A 19,828-nucleotide genomic window follows, 5' to 3' on the forward strand; every position below is an offset into this window, starting at 1 on the left:
TTCCCTGACAGGTTTCTGCCACAGTTCAAGATTTGTTGGGTTTGGGGGGTTGCTTTTGTTGTTGTTGTTTTTTTTATTAGGAGGGTGGAGCTGTGCTTTTTTCCTGTGTGTTTGAAATACAAGTTTTAATTAAAAAAAAAAAAAAAAAAGTCTGTGACTTGATTTTTCCTTTTCCTTTCTTCCACTGTAGCAGGACCATGTGCTAAATGCATAGGGTTTGAGGTAACACTGAAGAATATTCTGATTGCTGTACTACATACCTCAAAGGAAATAAATATAGTACAAGTTTTTTTCTCTATATTACATTTAAAAAAAAAATTACTTTAAAGAAATTTAAAAATTATTGCAAAGTAGACATAATGGAAAAAAAATAGAGAAGGTTTTAAAACTAAGGCATTATTTGAAAGCACACAGCAAAAAACCCCACAACTCTCACAGGTAAAAGCTTTCCAATTGCATGCCATGAAATTGCTTTACATAAGATGTCATCCTGAACAGTGGTTAAATTACTTTGATTTCTTAAAGATGTGATAGTAAGGATTAATATTTATTGTCTTTGAGATCTGCAGTGAATGTATACATCTCCAGTAATTGGTTTTCAGCAGCCCTAACTCCTGTTTTGCCTAGTTAAAGGCAAAAAGCAGAAGTCTAGACATCATCTCCCCCCTCATCCCTGTATGAAGTATATTGTCACTGTTAGATACATAGGAATTTAAGATTGCAAAAGAATCTTGGGAAGCGTAGTAAGGTTTGGTGCATTTTCACTTATAGGGAATGATCCTAAACTAAATAATCCTCTACATTTTGTCTTTTTCTTTATGGAAAGAGAATTCCCCAAGAGCTGTGTGTTGACTCAGTAGACAGAGGGCATCAGTAAATAGCTTCTAATAAAGTTTATTAGTTTCCTGTAACATTTTAAGGGTTCTGAGTTTTAGATGTTGTGAAGACCAGTCCTCCTTTACTGCAGATTAACTACAATAGATAATCAAACTCTTCCCCATTTAATTTTCCAGAATGTCTTGCTGCTCTATTATGGACAGTGGTGTGGATTCTGTGCTTCTCTTAATCACATCTTTATTCAACTTGCTCGGCTTTTGCCTCCAGATAATTTCACTGTGGCAAGGTAAAAAAGATTCTAATTTCATCTCTCTAGAATAATGTAAGTTCATTGAGGTCATCAGCCTAGAAAATAATTACTTTTTTTCTCTCTACAATCTTGCAATAGTAGATGTGAATGTCATCTGGTTCATTTCTCTTTGAATGCATTATTTTGTTTTCCTCTGTGTAAATTTGATGGGTTTCAATCTTACTGCAGTAGTTATGCAGTTTAATTAAAATGATTTTTTAAACAGTGCAGTTAACCTTGAAGCTTCCTCATTTCAGGAAGCAAATCAATAAAACAGCAGCAGCAAATAATTTTTACCCCTCTCTCTGACAATTTGAAGCAAATAATTATATCCTGTAGTACTGTATTTGATAAATTGTTTGAGATAACCCACAAAAACATGCATTTTGTGTCACCCTGGTGGGCAACTTGCTCTCTTGCCCCCACTCCATCTCCAGTGGGACGGTGGAAGAGAAAAGAAAGAATAAAACCGAGAAAACTTGGAGGTCAAGATAAAACAAACCGAAATTAATTTTTTAATAAGTGAAAGAGAAATGGAAGGAGAGAGAAGAAAGCAAAACAAGTGATGCAAAGGCAATCACTCGCCACCTCCTGTGGCTAGACCGATGCCTAGATGGTTCCCAAGTAAAAGATGGCTAACCCCCATAGAGCCCCCTCTTTTCCTCTTTTATTGCTAAGCAAGACATTGTATGGTATGGAATAGCTCTTTGGTTAGTTCAGGTCATCTGCCTGGTTGTGTCCCCACTCCTCAATGTATCCACAGGGGGGGCAGAGTGAGAAACAGGGGTGGCCTTGGTGCTGTGGTGCTGTTCAGCGGTAACCAAAGTATTCCTATGTTATCAACACTATTTTTATCACAAATCTAGAACATGGCACCATACAACCTACTGTGAAGACAATTAACTCTATTGCAGCAAAAACCACTTTATAGGCATATATTTATATATGAATGCATGTGTGTAATATAGATACATTTTTTTCATCTATATTAAAGTATATTTTTATATATGTAAAAAAGACATGGTTTTGTTTGGTGTTTCCAGGGTTTTTAATGTTTCAGTGCAACCTAAACATTCTTGTTCATGTATTTCATAATACATTAATACTTGCATCATCTGCTCTGGTTGCATCCTTGTTTCATTCTGACTGAATTAGGAAGAAAATTCAATTAAAAACCTGGAGTTATCACCTTTTTATAATTGTGGCTTTATCCCACAGATGTAATGCTACTCTCAAATGTATACCAATTCTTTTTCCTGACTTTGATGTTCTCTCATTTGCTCCGTTATTTTTGTTGCTGTATTACTGATGTGATTGTCTATGCTTTTTTCTGTAATAAAATTCTAATAAATAAGGATTCTATCTGTAATTGAAGAAAATCTAAAAATGTAGAGAAAAACATAACAAGCAATTGAGCAAGTGTTTCATGCACAAAATCTTGTGTCCTTTCTAAGTAGAGTTTTAGAAAAAAATGTACTTTAAGAAGGTGCTTAAGCAAATTCATTTACTCCCAAAAGCACTTGAGGGGAAAATATTCACAGAGTTGTACTTGAGGAACAAATTCACAAATAGAAAAAACTTCAGCCTAGTGTTGAAACTGTTAGGCAGGTCTGTCTGTTTCAGAGAAGAAAGATGTGTACACAATAAAGATGTGTACATAATGAGTGACTGGGGAATTTAATTGCTGAGTGAGAGCAGGTGGAATACTTTGCATATTTTTCTATCAAAAAAACCCCACAGATATTTGTTAAACTGAGATTAATCATCTTTTTCTCAAAAGTAGGCTGAAACAGCCGAAGATACAGTTTTGGTGTTATTCTCCTAATCCAACACTTTTTCATTAGCTTATTGAAAAATTGATGATGATGGAATGTTCTCAGCTAGTTTCTCTGCAGAGATTCCAGCATTGAGGAGTTCAGTAATACTCCTTAAAAAGGAAAACCAAGCAGATATGCTTGGGATTGTTTTTCATCATTCATAAAAAGAAAAACTAATAATTAAAATACTTGTTTGAAGTTTTATTCATGAGCTAAATGTTATAAATTGGTTGCTGTAGTATTGTAGTTATGTACCTTATTGTTTGGTTCCAACAGTTTCTTCTATTTATAGTCATGAAAAATAAAATATAACGATACAAACAGGGATGAGTGATTAGCATAATGGATTTACTGATCAGACTATTTCTTCAGAAATTTCCTCTCTTCACTTTCAATAAGTATAATTGTTTTTTATTTAAAGAGAATTGCAGCAGCAGAAAGTACGTCCCTTTGGTGGCTTTTGCATTTTGTTTCAAGTGATATGTCTGGCAATAAACAATGTTGCTCCCCTTTGTTCTTCCTTATTATCTTGAATATTGGTAATTAATTCTGCTAACTCATACGCACAACCTAGTTTTGACATAACGCATTTAGACTTACTTTCACAGATACTTGCATTTCCTGCTTCCCGATCCTGAAACGGCGTTTTACAAGAAAATAGAGATTCTTCATGTGCCTGTTCTCTTCATCATTGTGTCTTTTCTTAACAGAATTGATATCACTCGAAATGACCTTCCATGGGAATTTATGACAGACCGTCTCCCAACCATTTTATTTTTTCCTCATCAGAGGTAATGTAATTCTTTTCCCTGTGGTTTTTAACATTCATTTTACTAAGTTAGAATACTTATCTCGTTACACGTCTCACTAGAGGAAAAAAGCCAAACATTTATTCATTTCCATATATGCATTCTTAATTTATGCATATTCTAATTTAAAAAACCACCACCAACAAAACGACAACAAGTAAAACCCCAAGAGACATGGATAGCTGATGGTATGCAGATAGTGAATGTTCTCTCCAAAGGTCACTATTTAATTGTTTGTAAGTCTTCATGTATGAACAGCAGCATTACATTCTTCAGTTATTTTTTCTTATTATTTGGTTGTATTTAAAATTATTCTTTTGGTATGGTCCAAATAAATTAATGAGTGACTACAGGAGGGGGAAAAGGGGGAGAAGTGATGTAGATGGTGGTGCAACATAGTTCTAGTGCAACTTGTATCTAATTGCTTCTAATTGGATAAACTAAGAGAGATCTCAATATTATAACGGATTTTTGCAGTAAAATGCAAGGATTTGCTTGCTGTGTTTGTAATGAAGATAAATAAAAAATAAGCACAGATGGAGAGTAAGTAATCCAGCCCAAGCTTAGTGTTGTTTAAGAGAACAAACTAACAATCCTGACATTACAGAGGGAGAGAAGGTAGATTGTTACATGTTGTGAAAAAAAATTGTACTTAAAAAAAAAAATAACACGGAGAATCTGAGTACTAAAGGAGGGCTTATGCGTCCTTTGGAAACATTACAGTGGTCCTGATTTGTGAATCTTTACCTGTCCCTCACTCCTCTGTGGTAGAATGAGTGTAATGTAATCAGAGGGACTTTATAGAGTGTTTGTTGCTCAAACTGAAGTTCTTTCAGGTTGTGTTTCTGTCATTGTTCTAATGTTTGGCTTTTGCGGGGAATGTCTGCGTGTCTAGCTGTACCTGTATTTTGGATATGGGATTCTCTGGCAATCTGCATAAACCATGGAAGTGCTCCGTCAGCTCAGAACTAGTCTAACAGTAGCAGAGAGAATGACTTGAAATACTTCTGGCTTGTATAAGCTAACTAAAGGAGATGCTAATATCTAAAGCAAAATCTCTGACCTTACATAGAATAGGAATGGCACTATATGTAGAGATAGGTCATATCTTGGCCTGATGTAATAAAAATAAGGGTTAAATTTTCCTGTTTTATATTTCATTTATATGTCAAATTTATTCCCTTTCATATTGAAGGAAGTTTCATATTAAAGGAAGAAATTTCATATTAAAAGAAATTTCAGTGTTTAAAATGTATGTTAAATAAGAGGTGTTTTCATTCCTGATAAAATCAGAATCATAGAATTATTTTCTTTTTCCCGCTTTTGTGATATTATTGGTCTTGTTCGGTGACTTCATTGTGTTGCCATAAAAGAGTATGAAGCAAAAAAAAAACCCAAACAACTGTTACAAATGTTATGATCAAGTAGAAAGAGAATATAATAGAATCATAGAATGGTTTAGGTTGGAAAGGACCTAAGAAGATCATCGAGTTCACCCCCCCTGCCATAGACAGGGACACCTCCCACTAGACCAGGTTGGCCAAGGCCACGTCCAGCCTGGCCTTGAACACCTCCAGGGATGGGGCCTCAACAACCTCTCTGGGCAACCTGGGCCAGTGCCTTACCACCCTTAAAGTGAAAAACTTCTTCCTAAATATGGGATGGACTGAAAAAAGGTAGTTGAAGAAGCAGAAGTATGACACAGTAAGAAGATTTACTTAAAATGAAAACATTCTAAAAATTGTTTGAAAATTGTATAAAAGTTATTGGAAGATTGTCATGTTGCATGGCTAGAGAAACTGGAAAACCAATTGCAAATACTTTGGGGGTTTTATTGAGCTGTTCTACTGCAGTGTTTCTTAAACATAATTATTTTAATATTTTTTTTAAACTATAAATATTCCACATGGTGTGATAAAGTCTTCAAGTGAAAGCTATGCTTGAAAGTAAAGTTATTTCATGTAAGAACTTCCTGTGTAAACTAACACAGTAGTTACTGAAATATCTTTTTTTTCTTTCTTAAAACAACACTTATTACTTAACTATTTCACTTGGGCATAAATACATTATTTTCAAAGTTCAAAAAAATTTGCTGAAATAAGCAAATACTTTAATTGTCATTAGTGTCCTTAATGCTATTGACTAATTTTTTTAGCAGTAATTAAAAAAAAAAAAAATTACAGAGCATGGCTTTTACAGATACTATAGAATTACGTTGTGGGAATTTGTGTATATTGCCAGAATGTTTTGGCTTTCATTCTGACTCAGTAACAAGTGCTGGACTTTTCACAGGAGAAAAGTAGCAGCAGATTTGTTGGCGTTATAGAGAAGCCTTGCATTGTCTCTTTAAAAGAGAAAACAAATGAAGCTTCAGTAGCAGTTTTAACACCTACAGAGGAAAACATCCAAAGGAGATAAGCAGTAAAACAAGGTGTACATGCTGTTGAAGTGAAACTATATAGCAAGACCTCCAAGAAAGAGGCAAGAAATGAGTGTAGGACAGGGAAGTGTAGCTTCAAGGAGACAACTAGGATTGAGAAAGCAAGCCGTGTGGGAGGAAGGGAATTGATTCATGAATGGGTGAACAAAAAGAAGCAAGACAAAGGAGGGTGGGGTAGAGAAAGGGACAAAGTGTGGGTCAGGAAAAAAAGGAACTCTAAAGTTTAGGCTGTAAAAGGGCAGGAGGGTACATTTAGGACTGGGATGGGACCTGGAACATTAGATGCAAGCGAGCCACAAGCTTTCAGAAGTACTCAATTTGTTGTTTCAGATGTGGTTTTGGTGTTATAGGTATGCCCTATGCATTAGATTTGATTGACCTTGGGTTGGTTTTTTCTTTTATTTTTAAAATATACTCAATCTTACACAATTACATTTTTTATAGAAAGGAAGTGAAAATAAGCACTACAATAAATACCTATCTCTTTGCAAGATAAAATAAAAATGTTGATTTCTACCCTTCTCCTTCAAGAACTCTGTCATCCATCAGCAAATGGTAATTCAGACTATTGGTACTGTGCAGTGTTACCTACCACAAGATCTTTAAACTTGTGCAATTCTAAATTAATGTTTTAATTAAGTAAAGAAATAGCTTCATTTATATGAATTCTGAGTCACCCTAACCTCCAACTCATCATCTCCCCTACTTTGTGCAGTAAGCCTTGCAAATCAGCCTCAGATCAGACTCCCTCTGCCACATCCCTCCAGCTCAGTTCCAGTCCTTTTCTGCTCCCTAGGTTAATTGAGCAGGAATTTAGCTGGAGTACAGTTCCAAGGTGTGTGTCTGTCTACATAAAGGCAGTGTTACCTTCAGCCGCTGCTTAGCAAAAGCTGCAGTCTTCAGTGCCAATATCCCAGTCCAGTTACGCATCAAGTTCTGCAGATTCCACTGGGTCTCATTTTTGCACATTTTCCAGCAGACTCTTCATCTCTGCACAGTCCATGAGTTCTGGCTGGCTTGAGTGGCTACAAGCAGAAGACCTGCTGGTTTAAAGATGAGTAATCTCAATTTTAGTTGAGATGAGCCACATGTGTTTCATGTGCTATTGACAAGTGAGACTAGTAGTAGTAGTAGTATGTGGTTTCTTCTACTCTGTTAGGTCAAGGGGCATAAGCTGAAGATCTAGATCTAACCATATTAACAACAATTGGAATACTAATGTGATTAATTTTAGAGCTGGCAAAAGTTAGAAAGTGATTTCCAAATATTGTTGTGGCTACTGTTTTAAGACCATTAGTTAACAGTTCCAGTTAATAAGCCTCACCATACTATTTGGAAACTTGAGTCAAGTGACTTTCTGCCCACTTTTGAACAAGGATGTAATTTGCTGAACCATACTTTCTCAGGGATAGAATGAGTGTCATATATAACACGAAGAAAAGGTTTTTCTTGAATTATTTTAAGCATAGCTCAAACATGTTTTAGACCGGTAAAACAATTTGTGGTAAGTGAAGCTTCCTGTAATACTTACCGTCTTCCCTGTGTTACTACAAAGTCTGGTGTTCCCTATTTCTTTTCACAGGTACTCATTTTGCCTTGGTCTGCTTTAGAAAGCAGGTCTAGGCTGTCTCTGGGGTGACAGACATAATAGTTTTAGTAAGATTGTTTTCGTAATGTTCCAGTTGGTTTCATAAAGGTACCTTACCTCTAGTCATTTTCTCTCCTGCTTTTCCTCTCCAGTGTGTTCTATATTTTGCTGCATCTAGGTAATTAAGAAAATTAGATTTTGATAGTATTTGTAGTATTAGTAGCACTACTAGAGTAGTCATATATGAATTTTGGATATAAAGGTGCTTCATTAAGACTTTCTGTGTAGCTCCTTATGGATTTGCCTTATGAGACAATTTTTGCAATTTAACTCTGTTCTCAATGTCATTCTACCACGTACTGTTAATATTTTGTTTTGCTTTTTGTTTTAAATAGCCTTTTAGCTTTTCTGATATGTAGTGTGGTTTTGATCAATAAGAATGGATGATGACATAGTAAAATATTACTACTGTATAAGTCAGTTTTGTCTTAGTCTAGACTATTTTTTGCCTAAATCGTGTCATGATTCATTAAACTTGGATGTGAGCTGATTGTCATCTGAGAAACTGCTGATGGTAATTACAAGACTAACTTGGTTGATCACCACAAGTCTGCAGTGGAAAAAAAATCATGTCGCTTATGCTTCCAGAAAGAGCTTAATTTTGATGAACAGGAACCTCATCTGGCTGAAGTTCTTGAATTATTGATAAAATATGGTATCTGTCTTATACTTGAAATACAATACATAGTTCTGAGTAAATGAAACTAGCATATGTTTATATCCCATATGGTAATGAGTTGCGTTTCATAGCAAGCATTTTTGAGGCAACTGTAGTTAGTAACTAAATGCACGCCTGTTCCAGATGCACAGTGTAAGCAATTCGGAAACATAATGTCACACGTGGGTACATAGGAGTTGTTCATGGTGTGTGTACAAGAGCAGCAGAGGTAAACTTTAGGCATTATACTTGAATCTGGCTTTCTTGCTTTGGAATAATTTTTGGTTTGGTTTATCCTATGTCCTTTTTCTAGTACGTATAATTAAGCCATGTCTGCATGCATGCGATGTACCATTAATCTGGTTATGAATTTAGCAACCAAAGGGAAGTAGACTTTTCTTCTCTGTTTTGATGGCTCCCTAATGAAAGAGAGAAGGCGAAAGATGATACAAAGTGATAAACTATTACCTGGCTTCCCACTTAAACATAGTGAAGTGTAAGTAGCTCTACTGCAATAGTCAGGAGGCAGCAAACTCATGCTATACTGGAACACTTATGAGTGAAAGTTGAAGACTTAATTGGTTCAGAAAGAGAAGTTTAACAGTTAGTTCCTGTCTAGTCCTCTGAGGAGAGTTTAGCCTCCTATGTTTTGTGATAAGGTATGCACATTGTCCAAAAAGGGCCATAATTTTAATATTTGACACAGCTGAAGGTTGTAGATGTCTTTTGGTGGTTAGTAGTCTTCGGGAAGAAATTTGGTACTTTTTTGGTCTTCAAGCAGCTTGGACTCTTGTCAGATTAAGAGTAACACTTTATACTGTTGCAGAAAGTAGTGGCCCTGCCTCTTCATATGCTGGGCTTTGTATTTGCAGTCATATAACAAGCTTCAGGGGAAAAAAAAAAAAATCCACAACCCAAACTTGTTTGATTTCTTGATCATCTCAGTGGCATAAAATCAAAGTAGTAAGAGGAACAATTATAAAAGATTTTTTTTTTTTTGACAGCAAAAGGGCCTTGCTTCTGACTAAAGTGATGGCTTGCTCTTTAAAAGCAAACTGTATTTTTCTGCTCCTTGCAATACCCTTCTGCTGTTGGAACACATTAAGCTACTTCTTCCAGGATAACATATATATGCTCAAAATAGTTATTTCCTATCAGATAGCTTTATACATCTGGACTTAATTTCTACCAATGCATGTAGAATTAGAAACACTTAAATGCTCTCCTTCAGCTTATTAACAAATGTTACTGTCAGTATGCTCTGATCATATCTGCCCAATAGTGATGGTACCATACATAATTTAGGCTCATACCCTGTAATTGAGATACTTTTTTTTTTTTGAGTAAAATCTGTTTCATGAAATTTGATAGAAAATTTTGCTCTTAGACAAATACCAATCTGGTGCAGAGATGCTTACAGCACTCGGACTGGAATACAGGTAAAAGAGTTCATCAAAAGAACATACCGAGCTTACTACATGAGTTCGGGTTTCTCTTAGCTGCTGTATTAACCACTCTTGATAAAAATAACAAGATAACAAGTTGGAGTTGAACAGCAGATGCTTAGACAAAGTTACCATTGCTTACCTATCTGAATGTTTTAATATTAATTTGTTATTTCTTTCTAGGAAGGAACAAAGTGTGAAGTTTCCTGAAGACTTTTCAGTTAACCTTCCTAATCTTCTTAAATTTATTTTACATCACTCAAGTCTTTCTTCATCAGAGCCCTGTACCAAAGAATGTCTACATAAAGAGACAGTTCTACAGCAAGGACACATCTCCCACTTAGAGAGAGAAATTCAGAAGTTAAGATCAGAAATCAGTGCCCTTCATCAGGCCCATGACCAGCTTGAAGCACAGCTTTCTGAAGCTAGGAGAGAGGAACATAGACTACAGCAGCAAAAACACACACTGGAAAAGCAGCACAAGACTCTGCAGCTCCACAGTGAGCAGTTACAGGCCACATATGACCGGAAGAATCAAGAATTATTAGAAATGGCTGAAAAGCTTCAAGAATTAGCTGATGCATCAGAAAATCTCCTTAAAGAGAATACTTTACTGAGAATCCTGGTGACATCAAGTGAAGGAAAGCTACAGAGCAAAGATGAAATTAAAGAATCCCTTCAGTCAGAGCAAACACTTTCTGAAGATGATTTATCAATTTCAACAGCTATTGCCACATCAGATGAAAAAAGGATTGATAATACTGATACCATAGAGACAGAGCACAGTAGTGGAAACAGGACAGAATGATTACATACACAAAGTCAAATGATGCAGTATTGAGTAGGTATTTATGCAAATTTTATTGAAATTAATTGTAAATAAAGACTTCTTCCCCCACATGATCTAGAAAAAGAAAAGTCAAATGGAATATTTTTTGTATACTTGAACAACTTATGAGATACCCACATCTAAAGAGAAGAGGAGTATGGAAAACACTTTCTGCACTTTACTATTGCACTAACTTGCAAACACACCTATCCATTTAAATTAAAGATGCTGGTTTTCAGGGGCAGCAGTGTGAAGCACCTCTGACTAAGGATCAGTTATTTTTCACTGGCTTTTTCTTACAGCTGCTAGAAGAGAAATTAGACCTTTGATTTATACTTTTCCATAATTTCTGAAGTTTGCCCTTTACACTGCATTCTCTTTGCTGAATTAAAATAGAGATACTTCATTTGTGTAATCAGTAAACGTGAATGGACAAAGTCATCTTGCTACAACTATTCTGTTCTAAAACTTCAACACTTTGTATCACTTTTGTATACCGGTTATCTGTCTTGCAACCTAAGAGCCATGTGTGAACTGTTCTCTACTGAAAACTAAAAGTCTTACTGAATTAATCCTTTTCTCCTTGATTTGTAGGAGGTCTAGAATATAGCAGTAAATGGCTATACATGCAGGTGTCGTGAGACTATTATCTTAAACTGAAAAAAAAAAGTGCCAGGGTAAGAACAGCCCTCTATCAGCTGTACCCCAATACTGTACTTAAGAGGCAACAGTAGGAGCTTTTTGCTACTGACAGCATTAATTTTGCTTCAAATTATAGCCTTCAATTATAAAAAAAAAGGCAATCGTGGCACTAAAAATGCAAGTCAACATTTTACTGTAGAAGAAAGGGACAATATTTCACTGACTAGGCCATTATTGTCTTGCATATAGTTATAATTCTCAAGCAAGCTTCCTAGGCCTATGTTACTTGATTATTCCATACATACAGGTACAAGAAGCAAGTCTAATGTTTCGTATAGAGCTGAAGAACTTGGGCTTCAGGGAACAGATTTACAGTAGCTTTTTTTTCTCCTAGGCAATTAAGTGTTTAAAAATTTCAGTAGGCAAAGGAAGCTACCTCTGAAGTCATAGAAAACAGGTGAGTGGCCTCAAAACCATGTGTGCCTACCTTAAGAGTTTCACAATACATAAGCTGCCACTCAGTTTTGTTCCCTCTCCTCCCCTTTCTGCCCCCTCTCCTACCCCCCCCAAACCTTTGAGGTCCAGAACTCCCCATTTAACACTTTTTTTTTTTTTACAGTTCCTATAGCTGAACTATAGCACAGAGCAGGAAATGAAAGGTATGTCCTTATTTGGAAGGACTTTGCCATTGCTAGCTAGAAAACTTTTACAACCTGACCAGCAATCTCCCTTCCCATATCAACATTTGTTTTTGTAGGAAAGACTGAGGCTTATCGTGTAGTCGTACAGTTTAATCAAGAGCATTATCTACAAGATCTACTGAATTCTATAGTTGACTGTTTGTCTGTAGACTAAAATGCCTTTTTACAACAGGCTGTTAACATACACCCCAACTGCTAAGTACACAAACAGGGGTTCTAGGAAGAGTTCATACTAGTTGCACTTAATGCCAGTTTTAATAGGTAACCACTTCTGCAGTTTCAGCATGCAGACCTACAGAAGAGAAAAGCCTGCTCTACTGCCATTTCAAGCTCCTGGAAACCTTCTGGACCATCCCTGAGCATTCGGTATCCATCATTAGTTTCCAGGTTGGAATCCATCAAAATGGCAGTTTCCTTGCAGTAGCTACATAGTTAGTGAACTCAGCTCTAGCAGTCAAAAGCTTAACCTACCTAGCTGCAACTAAAGGAGATCACTTTCATTCTTACAGCTCCTGCATTTCCTCCCTCAATGTGTTACTGAAGGCTTTACTTTCTTTTCAAAGAAAGTATTCTGCATCAGTCCAGTAAACTGTTAAGAGTAGGAGTTCTGACTTTATGGCTGTGCACTCAAGCTAGTAGCAGAAGCAAGCTTTAACTGCAGATTTGGTTTTGAAGGCCTGGAATCCCATCTACAGTTGTGGTTCAGGAGTCCCCTTGTGTGTTATGTACAGCTGCATCATGTTATTCCTGTATGCTGTAGAACACAAAGCAAAAAGCTTCTGGCAGCCTATTTACAGTTCACAGTTGTAAAGTAGTTCACATTACAGTAGTAGCTCCATCAAAATAGGCTCAGCTAAACATTCAAGTAACAGAAAACACTAGTAGTCTCTTCACACCAATATATCCCTGTGTCCATTGCCGGCAACGGACATTACACCAGGTGAGTCAGCTCCTGTCCTAGAGGAATTAGGATACACAGTTGATGCAAAGTGCAACTTCTCAGTGCATGCAGTTGCAAACAAAGCTTATTTAATTCTCGTCAGGATGTTTTCTGATGAGTAGTGTGCATGTGACCAGGTTCTTCACAGTATAGAGATTCTTTTGCTGGTTACACACATCATAAGCATAGTCCATATACATGCGTTGCTCCAAGTTAGCTATGTACTTCTGTGCCATTTGGAGTTAGCTTAGCTTTCCTTTCTACACAGGGTCCTTTAGCAGAGTACTGCACCAGAAGAAAGGGCTCTTTAGTTTCTCCTTCACCCACAATGCTTTCCTCATCTTCAGACTGGCTGATCCTCTGCAGTCGCAGGTAACACCAGCAGCCCAGTATCAAGGCACCAAGAGCCGCAATAGCAATCAAAATAACAATAACAGTCACCACTCCAGTGGTGGGGCTATGATCCATGATAGACATGGTCAATATTTCAGATTGTCGGGCTTCTTTAAGGAGATTCTTCTGTCCTCACTCTTCAGGCTTGCTGCATCTTCAAACTCCTGCAGTGGAAAAAATAGACACTTACTTAATGAAGTCGAGCAGCTTTAATATACTCAACAACATTATATTCATAGTTGGGATTCTTCACAATGGCACAAAACCCTCTTGCATTCAGTGCTTCAGGCTTCTTGCACTTGTACAGTTCTTACTCATTTTAAGCTATTTCTTCAGTGAACTGGCTTTGAAGATGCAGGTTTCTACATCAAACTAAAGCAAGTGAAAGCTAAACTTATTCCAGCTCTTGACATGCTTGTCAAAATAGCACATGGTCAGCCTGCTAAGAGGTAACAACACTTCCTAGGAGACAGAAGATGAGACAAGACACAGACACATAGAGTGTATGGAAGTTCCTCGGTTTCATATAGATTTAAGACTGTTTAACACAGATGTTAAATCATGGGTGAGCTCTCAAATCCACAACAAGGTAGCAATTCAGCTACTTTTAGTTTTCCTAAACAGTGTATTTGAGTCAGAAGTCTGGCCCTTTCTAAAATGTAATTTACAAAGGTGTTACATAATAATAGTTCCAGGGTTGGTAAGCTAACAGCAAAGCTAATTGCAATGCTATAAGACTGTCCATAACACTAATCTGTTTATAGGGGTTGACTACATGGTAACTAATTGGTTGTTCATTGAACAGATCTTCATACAAACCCCTCAGAAGTCAGTCTTAACCAACCTTGAGCCAGAACCATTAGGTTATTGTGAATGTTATGCACTGCACTTGAATTCTCACCAGCATTTCAACATGAAAGAGTCAAGGCAATTACAGTGCAGTATCTTTACCAACAGAACTCAAGCTAGAGCCTAAGTTTATTCCCTAACATCTCATGGAACAGCAGACCCATGCACACTGCCACAGAGTGATTTCAGCAAGTGTGCATCCACTAACAAGAAGTTCAGCATGTGTGTCATTAGGATTCAGTGTTACATAACTAAATCGCACGTACTCTGGCTACATTTCCAGCCCTATAAACAACAGCAATCAATAGCTTCTAGTGTACCCGATACAACCAAGTCCTGCAGACCAAATTTCGCCCAAGTAAGAAAGCAAAGCAGAATTAACTACACCACACCCCCTTAGTAGAGCTGCATACCCACTGCAGCCAGAGATGTGTATGACTTCTGTCATGATCATCTTGGTTCTGCAATCCTTACTCAACACAGGGTGATCAGCTGAGAGTGATTAAGAGTGACTTTCATGTAGTTCATTTTCCTCAGGGCATGTCTGAACTGCAGCACTGTTTGATCTAACCACAACAGTACAGCATCAGCATAAAAGATGGTTTACCATGCTGCTCATGCAGGCACTGCACGCCCACATTAAGCCCTCTTCTGCAGCTTGCACAATTGCTAGCAGCAATGACAACCCACAAGCACTGTTTCTCTACAGCAGTTTGGTGCAGCACATAACCTTACATGAGAACTAAACAGTTACTGTCACTTAGAAAATAGCTTCTAATACTGGAAACCAGCACTGCGCGCTGCCCCTCTGCCAGACTTTCAAGTGAGCAGACAGCATCAGCTATACAAGGTATGAAACTCTGCACATCACCATCCTCTGTATCACCAGGATGTTTTGGCAAGCTTTTTTAGACCTCAGCATAATAGCTAGCAAGGCACAGACCTTCACAACCAGTCTTGAGAAACAAGTTTGAAAGCAAGAGCTAGATGTTAGGTCCAGGTAACAAAGGACCTACAGCTATCTGGACTGAAAGAGAATATATTTCTCTCTTCCCCTTTTTAACAGCCACAAACTGCAATGGTCTCAGTTTGACCTGGAAACACAGGCAGGTCTGTAAGTTCTTATCTGAGGGAGAAATGGGGCTCTTTAAGGATGCAGACCTCTGTCCTGAGACAAAGCTTTCTCTTACCAGGTTATACACTGGGCTCTTGCCATTCCCGTTTCTTTTGGGATCCTGAGAAGTATAGCTGAACCAGGAAGTCCACTGTTTGAGAAGATGCTTTTTCTGAATAAAGCATCCACAGGAGCAACTCAGAGGAGTTATGAGAGGTAGGCATTTATTGCAGTCCTTGTGTGAAGAGCTGCGTAGTACTTCCTTAATTCTTACTGTTCTTGGACACTCCCATTTAACACCACAATTATGGCTTAATAACACTGCTACTGCTTGCTTGAAGCTATGAGGCAATTTAAGCCCTACTTCCACATTTTGGAAAATCCTGATATTATACTATACAAAGATCAGACCCAAGTCTCCATCGGTCTTATTTCTCAGCAGGCACTGGAAAAACCTTGCAGGCCCACACATGCTCCATGAGCAGGTGACTTCAGTCACTGGCAACTCCCACACAGCTGGTGCTTCTAGAATATATGAAATTTTACAGCAGATGCCAGTCAGGAGCATAGGTGGAAAGTCTGAAGGTGCCGAACTGGCCAGGAAGAACATGCTGACTACTTGGGGTATGTCAGCTTTGTTTCTTTATCCTCTGCTCTAGCAAGTCAACTCAGCTTAGTCATGACAGCTCCTTCTAGAATAAATTCACATGAATCCTTTACAAAAGGATGGATTTAACAACCAGGAGATCATCTTTTCTTGTAGAAGTCTTGCTCCTAACTTTACACACGAAGAATATTATCAGACTTATTCTTCCAGTCTAAAGGGTCATTTGTATTTATTATCACCAACTAACTCTAAGAGTTGCTTAAGACAACTGAGATGTTAACAGTAGTAGATATAAACAGAACATTGCAGGACCTGTCCTTTAGACAGGGTGGTAGACATGAATGCTCACTCTGTTTGCACTAGAAAGTTACTCCTAGCTGGGGTAGGCTCTCCTGTGTCTCAAGTGATTTTGCTTTGATATGGAAAGGTAGAATGCGTTAGAGATTCAGAACTAGGACCTCCAGAATGCACAAGACTCACTTACCCTTATTAAACAATTTCCAGTACAAATTTGAGTGCAACACAGCCACTTACAGATTCCTATTACTGATCTTTCTTGGCCAAATCCCCTAGGTTTTTACCTTTAAAATTCTGAATGCTTTTGATTTGATTAAAAATTCAAAGGATCTGCATCAAGTTTGAACTCTGGGACAGAAAAGAGCACACCTTCCTCTGGATGTGCTGCCCAGTAAATTCCCTTTCTCTAGGCACAGAAATGAGTGTGATCTCACATTAACACTGCCAAGATAATCAGGTTGCATCAAGAAGCCCTTTCTAGCTTCTGTTTGGAAAGCTCATCACATCTTTGCACCATACCATAGTTAATGTTAAGAGTTGTAGGAGAAAGGAAGCCTACATATCTGTGGAACGATTATTCCATGGTCATTCACCTTCTAGGAAAAGGACAACTAGATAAAATTCAAGGTCACTTGCTTGAAGCACTTCAACTCCGCTTCTCAATGAGATAAAGGTAAAGTGTAGAAGCCTTTCCTTCTGCAGGCATACCCTCTTCTCCTTCCCACTCAAGGAGTCTGGAGCCAGCACCCTATATAAAGTCAGGTATTAAGCATATGTACAGGTTTACAGTGATACAAACAGCTAGTTAATGGTGCATGGTAGCACTGTTATTATATTAGCTTTGGATAGTTTTGTTCAAACACCTGTGGTGTTCTGGCACTGAAAGCTACAGTGTTGTTGCTAGCTCATGGTGCTATCTTCCTGGCTTTAAGTCACTGTATACCTAGAACTAAAGCTCTCCTGCAGCCTAATTCTATCCTTAGCACAGTGTATTTTCATGTTGTTAACTATGTAGTAAGAACTACCAAGGGCGCCTTTGGTTTCTTTGTTGTTTTCTAGATGTGGAACTCCAACCTCACTACTCTTTCCACCAGCAACTGATTGAAGACAGCTTAATCTTGATTTCAAAGTCCACTTCTTGATGAAAGAAATACTGCATTCTGGAGATCCCCTTAAAGTAATCTAAAGGAGATTACAACTAGCCTTCAGACTCACTTTTCCCTTAGAGCATACCTGAGCTAAAAAAGTCCATGAGCGTACCAGGAGCAGCACCAAGTTTTTCACTTTTACTGTAAGCTATTAAATGCTGTAAATTCCTGATTTTCAAAGGGATTGCTAGCACCATCCATATATACTTGGTGGCACTTCTAGAGCTATATCCCCTCCCGCTACACATGCTATCAAAGCAAGTATCTAAGCATATTTACTCATTTGCAAGATTAGTCAGATTCACTGGTGGGAAGTGCAAATAGCCCATCTCAATTCTTGCAGCAATCAAGCAGTAAAAACATCAGCTATAAACCATTTTTCCATAAATAACTGCTTCTTTTCTTTTTTGCCTAATACCAGCTTCTACTCAGAACTTAATTTGTGAAATTTTATTATTCAATTCAGAAGCTGTAAGTAAAGGACAAACAGAAAGGCACTTTGAATTTGTCCCCTAGCAGCCTTCTGCAATTTAATGCAAGGTTGGCATTAGTTTCTAAACCAAGTTTTCATGATTATAGGCATTCTGCTGCTAAGTTCACTATCATTAATGCCTGCAGGCATGTTTCTGAAAAGAAATACTGCTACCATAGAAGCTAAAGCTATAGCAAGAGGCTTCAAAAGCAAATCTAGTATAGGTCACACAAATATACCAGAGTCCTCAAGCAGGGGCAGGGGGAGGTATACTTTCTATTACAGTATTCGACCTAAAGCAAGTTGTATGGAGCAGGACAAAGGAAATAAGAATCAAACTACCAGAGTGACCTTCACCTTAAAATGATTTAGTTGTGACTGCTTAGTTAAAAAGCCTCCATGTTAAGACCTTTAAGAGACAAAGTAAGAGCAGTTCACAATACATGCTACTAATTGTGAAAAATGTTTTTCCTGTATGTGCCAGGAATGCTGCACACTCAGCACAAGAACATCCTTATTGCCGAAGGAAGATGAGGGGAAAACCCTGTGGGGAAATTGGAGTTGTAATTGGCGCCCAAGCATGTACAGCACCCACACTACCCAGCCATAGAAAGTCAGGCCTTTATAATACAGGAGTGCTCAGGCTTCACCACTTCCAAAAAAGTGGAGTCACTGTTACTCTTAACTCCACTTGATGCCACCTCTTTCTGCTAAAGCCAAGTTACCTTGCACAAACTGGGGCTTGGCCAGAGTCTATTTTAGAAGCAGGGAGCCATTTAATAGAAGCCTTCAATGCAAATCTTCTCCTCCCAACCCTTATTATACTTGTGAGGAGGAATAAAAGAGCAGGGAAGGCAGCTAAAAAAGGCTATCTGGTGGCTAATTAGTTATGGACAATGTTCCAACAACTTAACATTCAAGCAACTGTTACAAACACTAGAACAAAAACCGATACCCAACAGCCTTGACTGGAACAGCAATTAGCTTTCACAGGAGGTATAGTAGTACCTTACACCTAATCAAGAATCACTTTTAAAGCTTTACACCATGCTAAACCACACAGAAGTTAATATTTTACAGAAGACTAAGATGAAGAGAGGGGACGGCAGCCATTTAGGAAGTTTCCCAGACAGTGACACAGTTTCAAGAGCAGGCAGACCTTCCCAGTAGCATAGCAAGTGGAATAGGTTTACGCTGTAACTGTCCATCAGGCAAGTCAGCCAGTAGAATCAGGCTTCTAGTGTTAAGACCATGTTTGCTTCAGAAGCAATTGCATGACTGGCAAAGCATCTGCCACAGTCTAGATTTGTATTTCAGTGTTGCATCCACATGGAGCTCTAATGAGAGGTCTGTCCTGATATGATAACTGAATGTCAGAAGTGACCCTGTTATCAGAAATACCACGCTGTGTGTATCCTGTGGCATAACTTAATTCTTGATAGATTAGAAAAATTGCTGAGATGGCAACATTAAGTTTACTGATTGAAAAACCTCTTTATTTACACATTCAAGGTAGTTCTCCAAATGTGTGGTTTGGGTTTTTTTTTTTAATGACTTTGTCTAACAGCAGCTAGATAGTGCACATACATTTCTAAAAACTGCCCGAATATCATACTCAGCTCAAATCTTCAGACTGCAAGAGTCTATCGCATACCTGCACCAAGCAGCTCAGGCCAGGAGTCCTCTACTCAGTTTCAGAATCAGATAAGCCAACTGAAGGTCACACTGGTTTTGGATCTTGTCTGGCAAGTCTTCCTCCTTGCTCGTCCCCTATGGGGAGGGATCACATTGGTCTCTAGATGCTCTGCATCCTGAGTCCCTTTTGCTCTGGGCTCTCCAGAGTTACACAATGATGTCTAACCCTTGGCTCCTGGCACCGGCGGGGGGGGGCAG

The 19,828-nt window shown here is 38.0% G+C and overlaps 2 protein-coding genes across 2 annotated transcripts in view; one reads left to right on the forward strand and one right to left on the reverse strand.

The window, feature by feature from the left end:
- TXNDC11 (thioredoxin domain containing 11) overlaps positions 1–10,851 on the forward strand; it is a 34,716-nt gene extending 23,865 nt beyond the window's left edge. Inside the window, exons 10-12 of the mRNA XM_009886589.1 lie at positions 1,014–1,123; positions 3,654–3,734; positions 10,127–10,851. Of these exons, the coding sequence (XP_009884891.1) occupies positions 1,014–1,123; positions 3,654–3,734; positions 10,127–10,751 (816 nt within the window). The 3' untranslated portion in view covers positions 10,752–10,851. The remainder of the gene's footprint in view (positions 1–1,013; positions 1,124–3,653; positions 3,735–10,126) is intronic.
- Positions 10,852–13,032: 2,181 nt separating this feature from the next.
- Positions 13,033–13,607, reverse strand: SNN (stannin). Its single transcript, XM_009886591.1, has one exon. The coding sequence runs from the start codon at positions 13,530–13,532 to the stop codon at positions 13,269–13,271; it is 264 nt and encodes an 87-aa protein (XP_009884893.1). The 5' UTR covers positions 13,533–13,607; the 3' UTR covers positions 13,033–13,268.
- Positions 13,608–19,828: the final 6,221 nt, after the last annotated feature.

This window comes from Charadrius vociferus, unplaced genomic scaffold, assembly GCF_000708025.1.
Source record: "Charadrius vociferus isolate BGI_N301 unplaced genomic scaffold, ASM70802v2 scaffold46, whole genome shotgun sequence".
NCBI classification, from domain to species: domain Eukaryota; kingdom Metazoa; phylum Chordata; class Aves; order Charadriiformes; family Charadriidae; genus Charadrius; species Charadrius vociferus.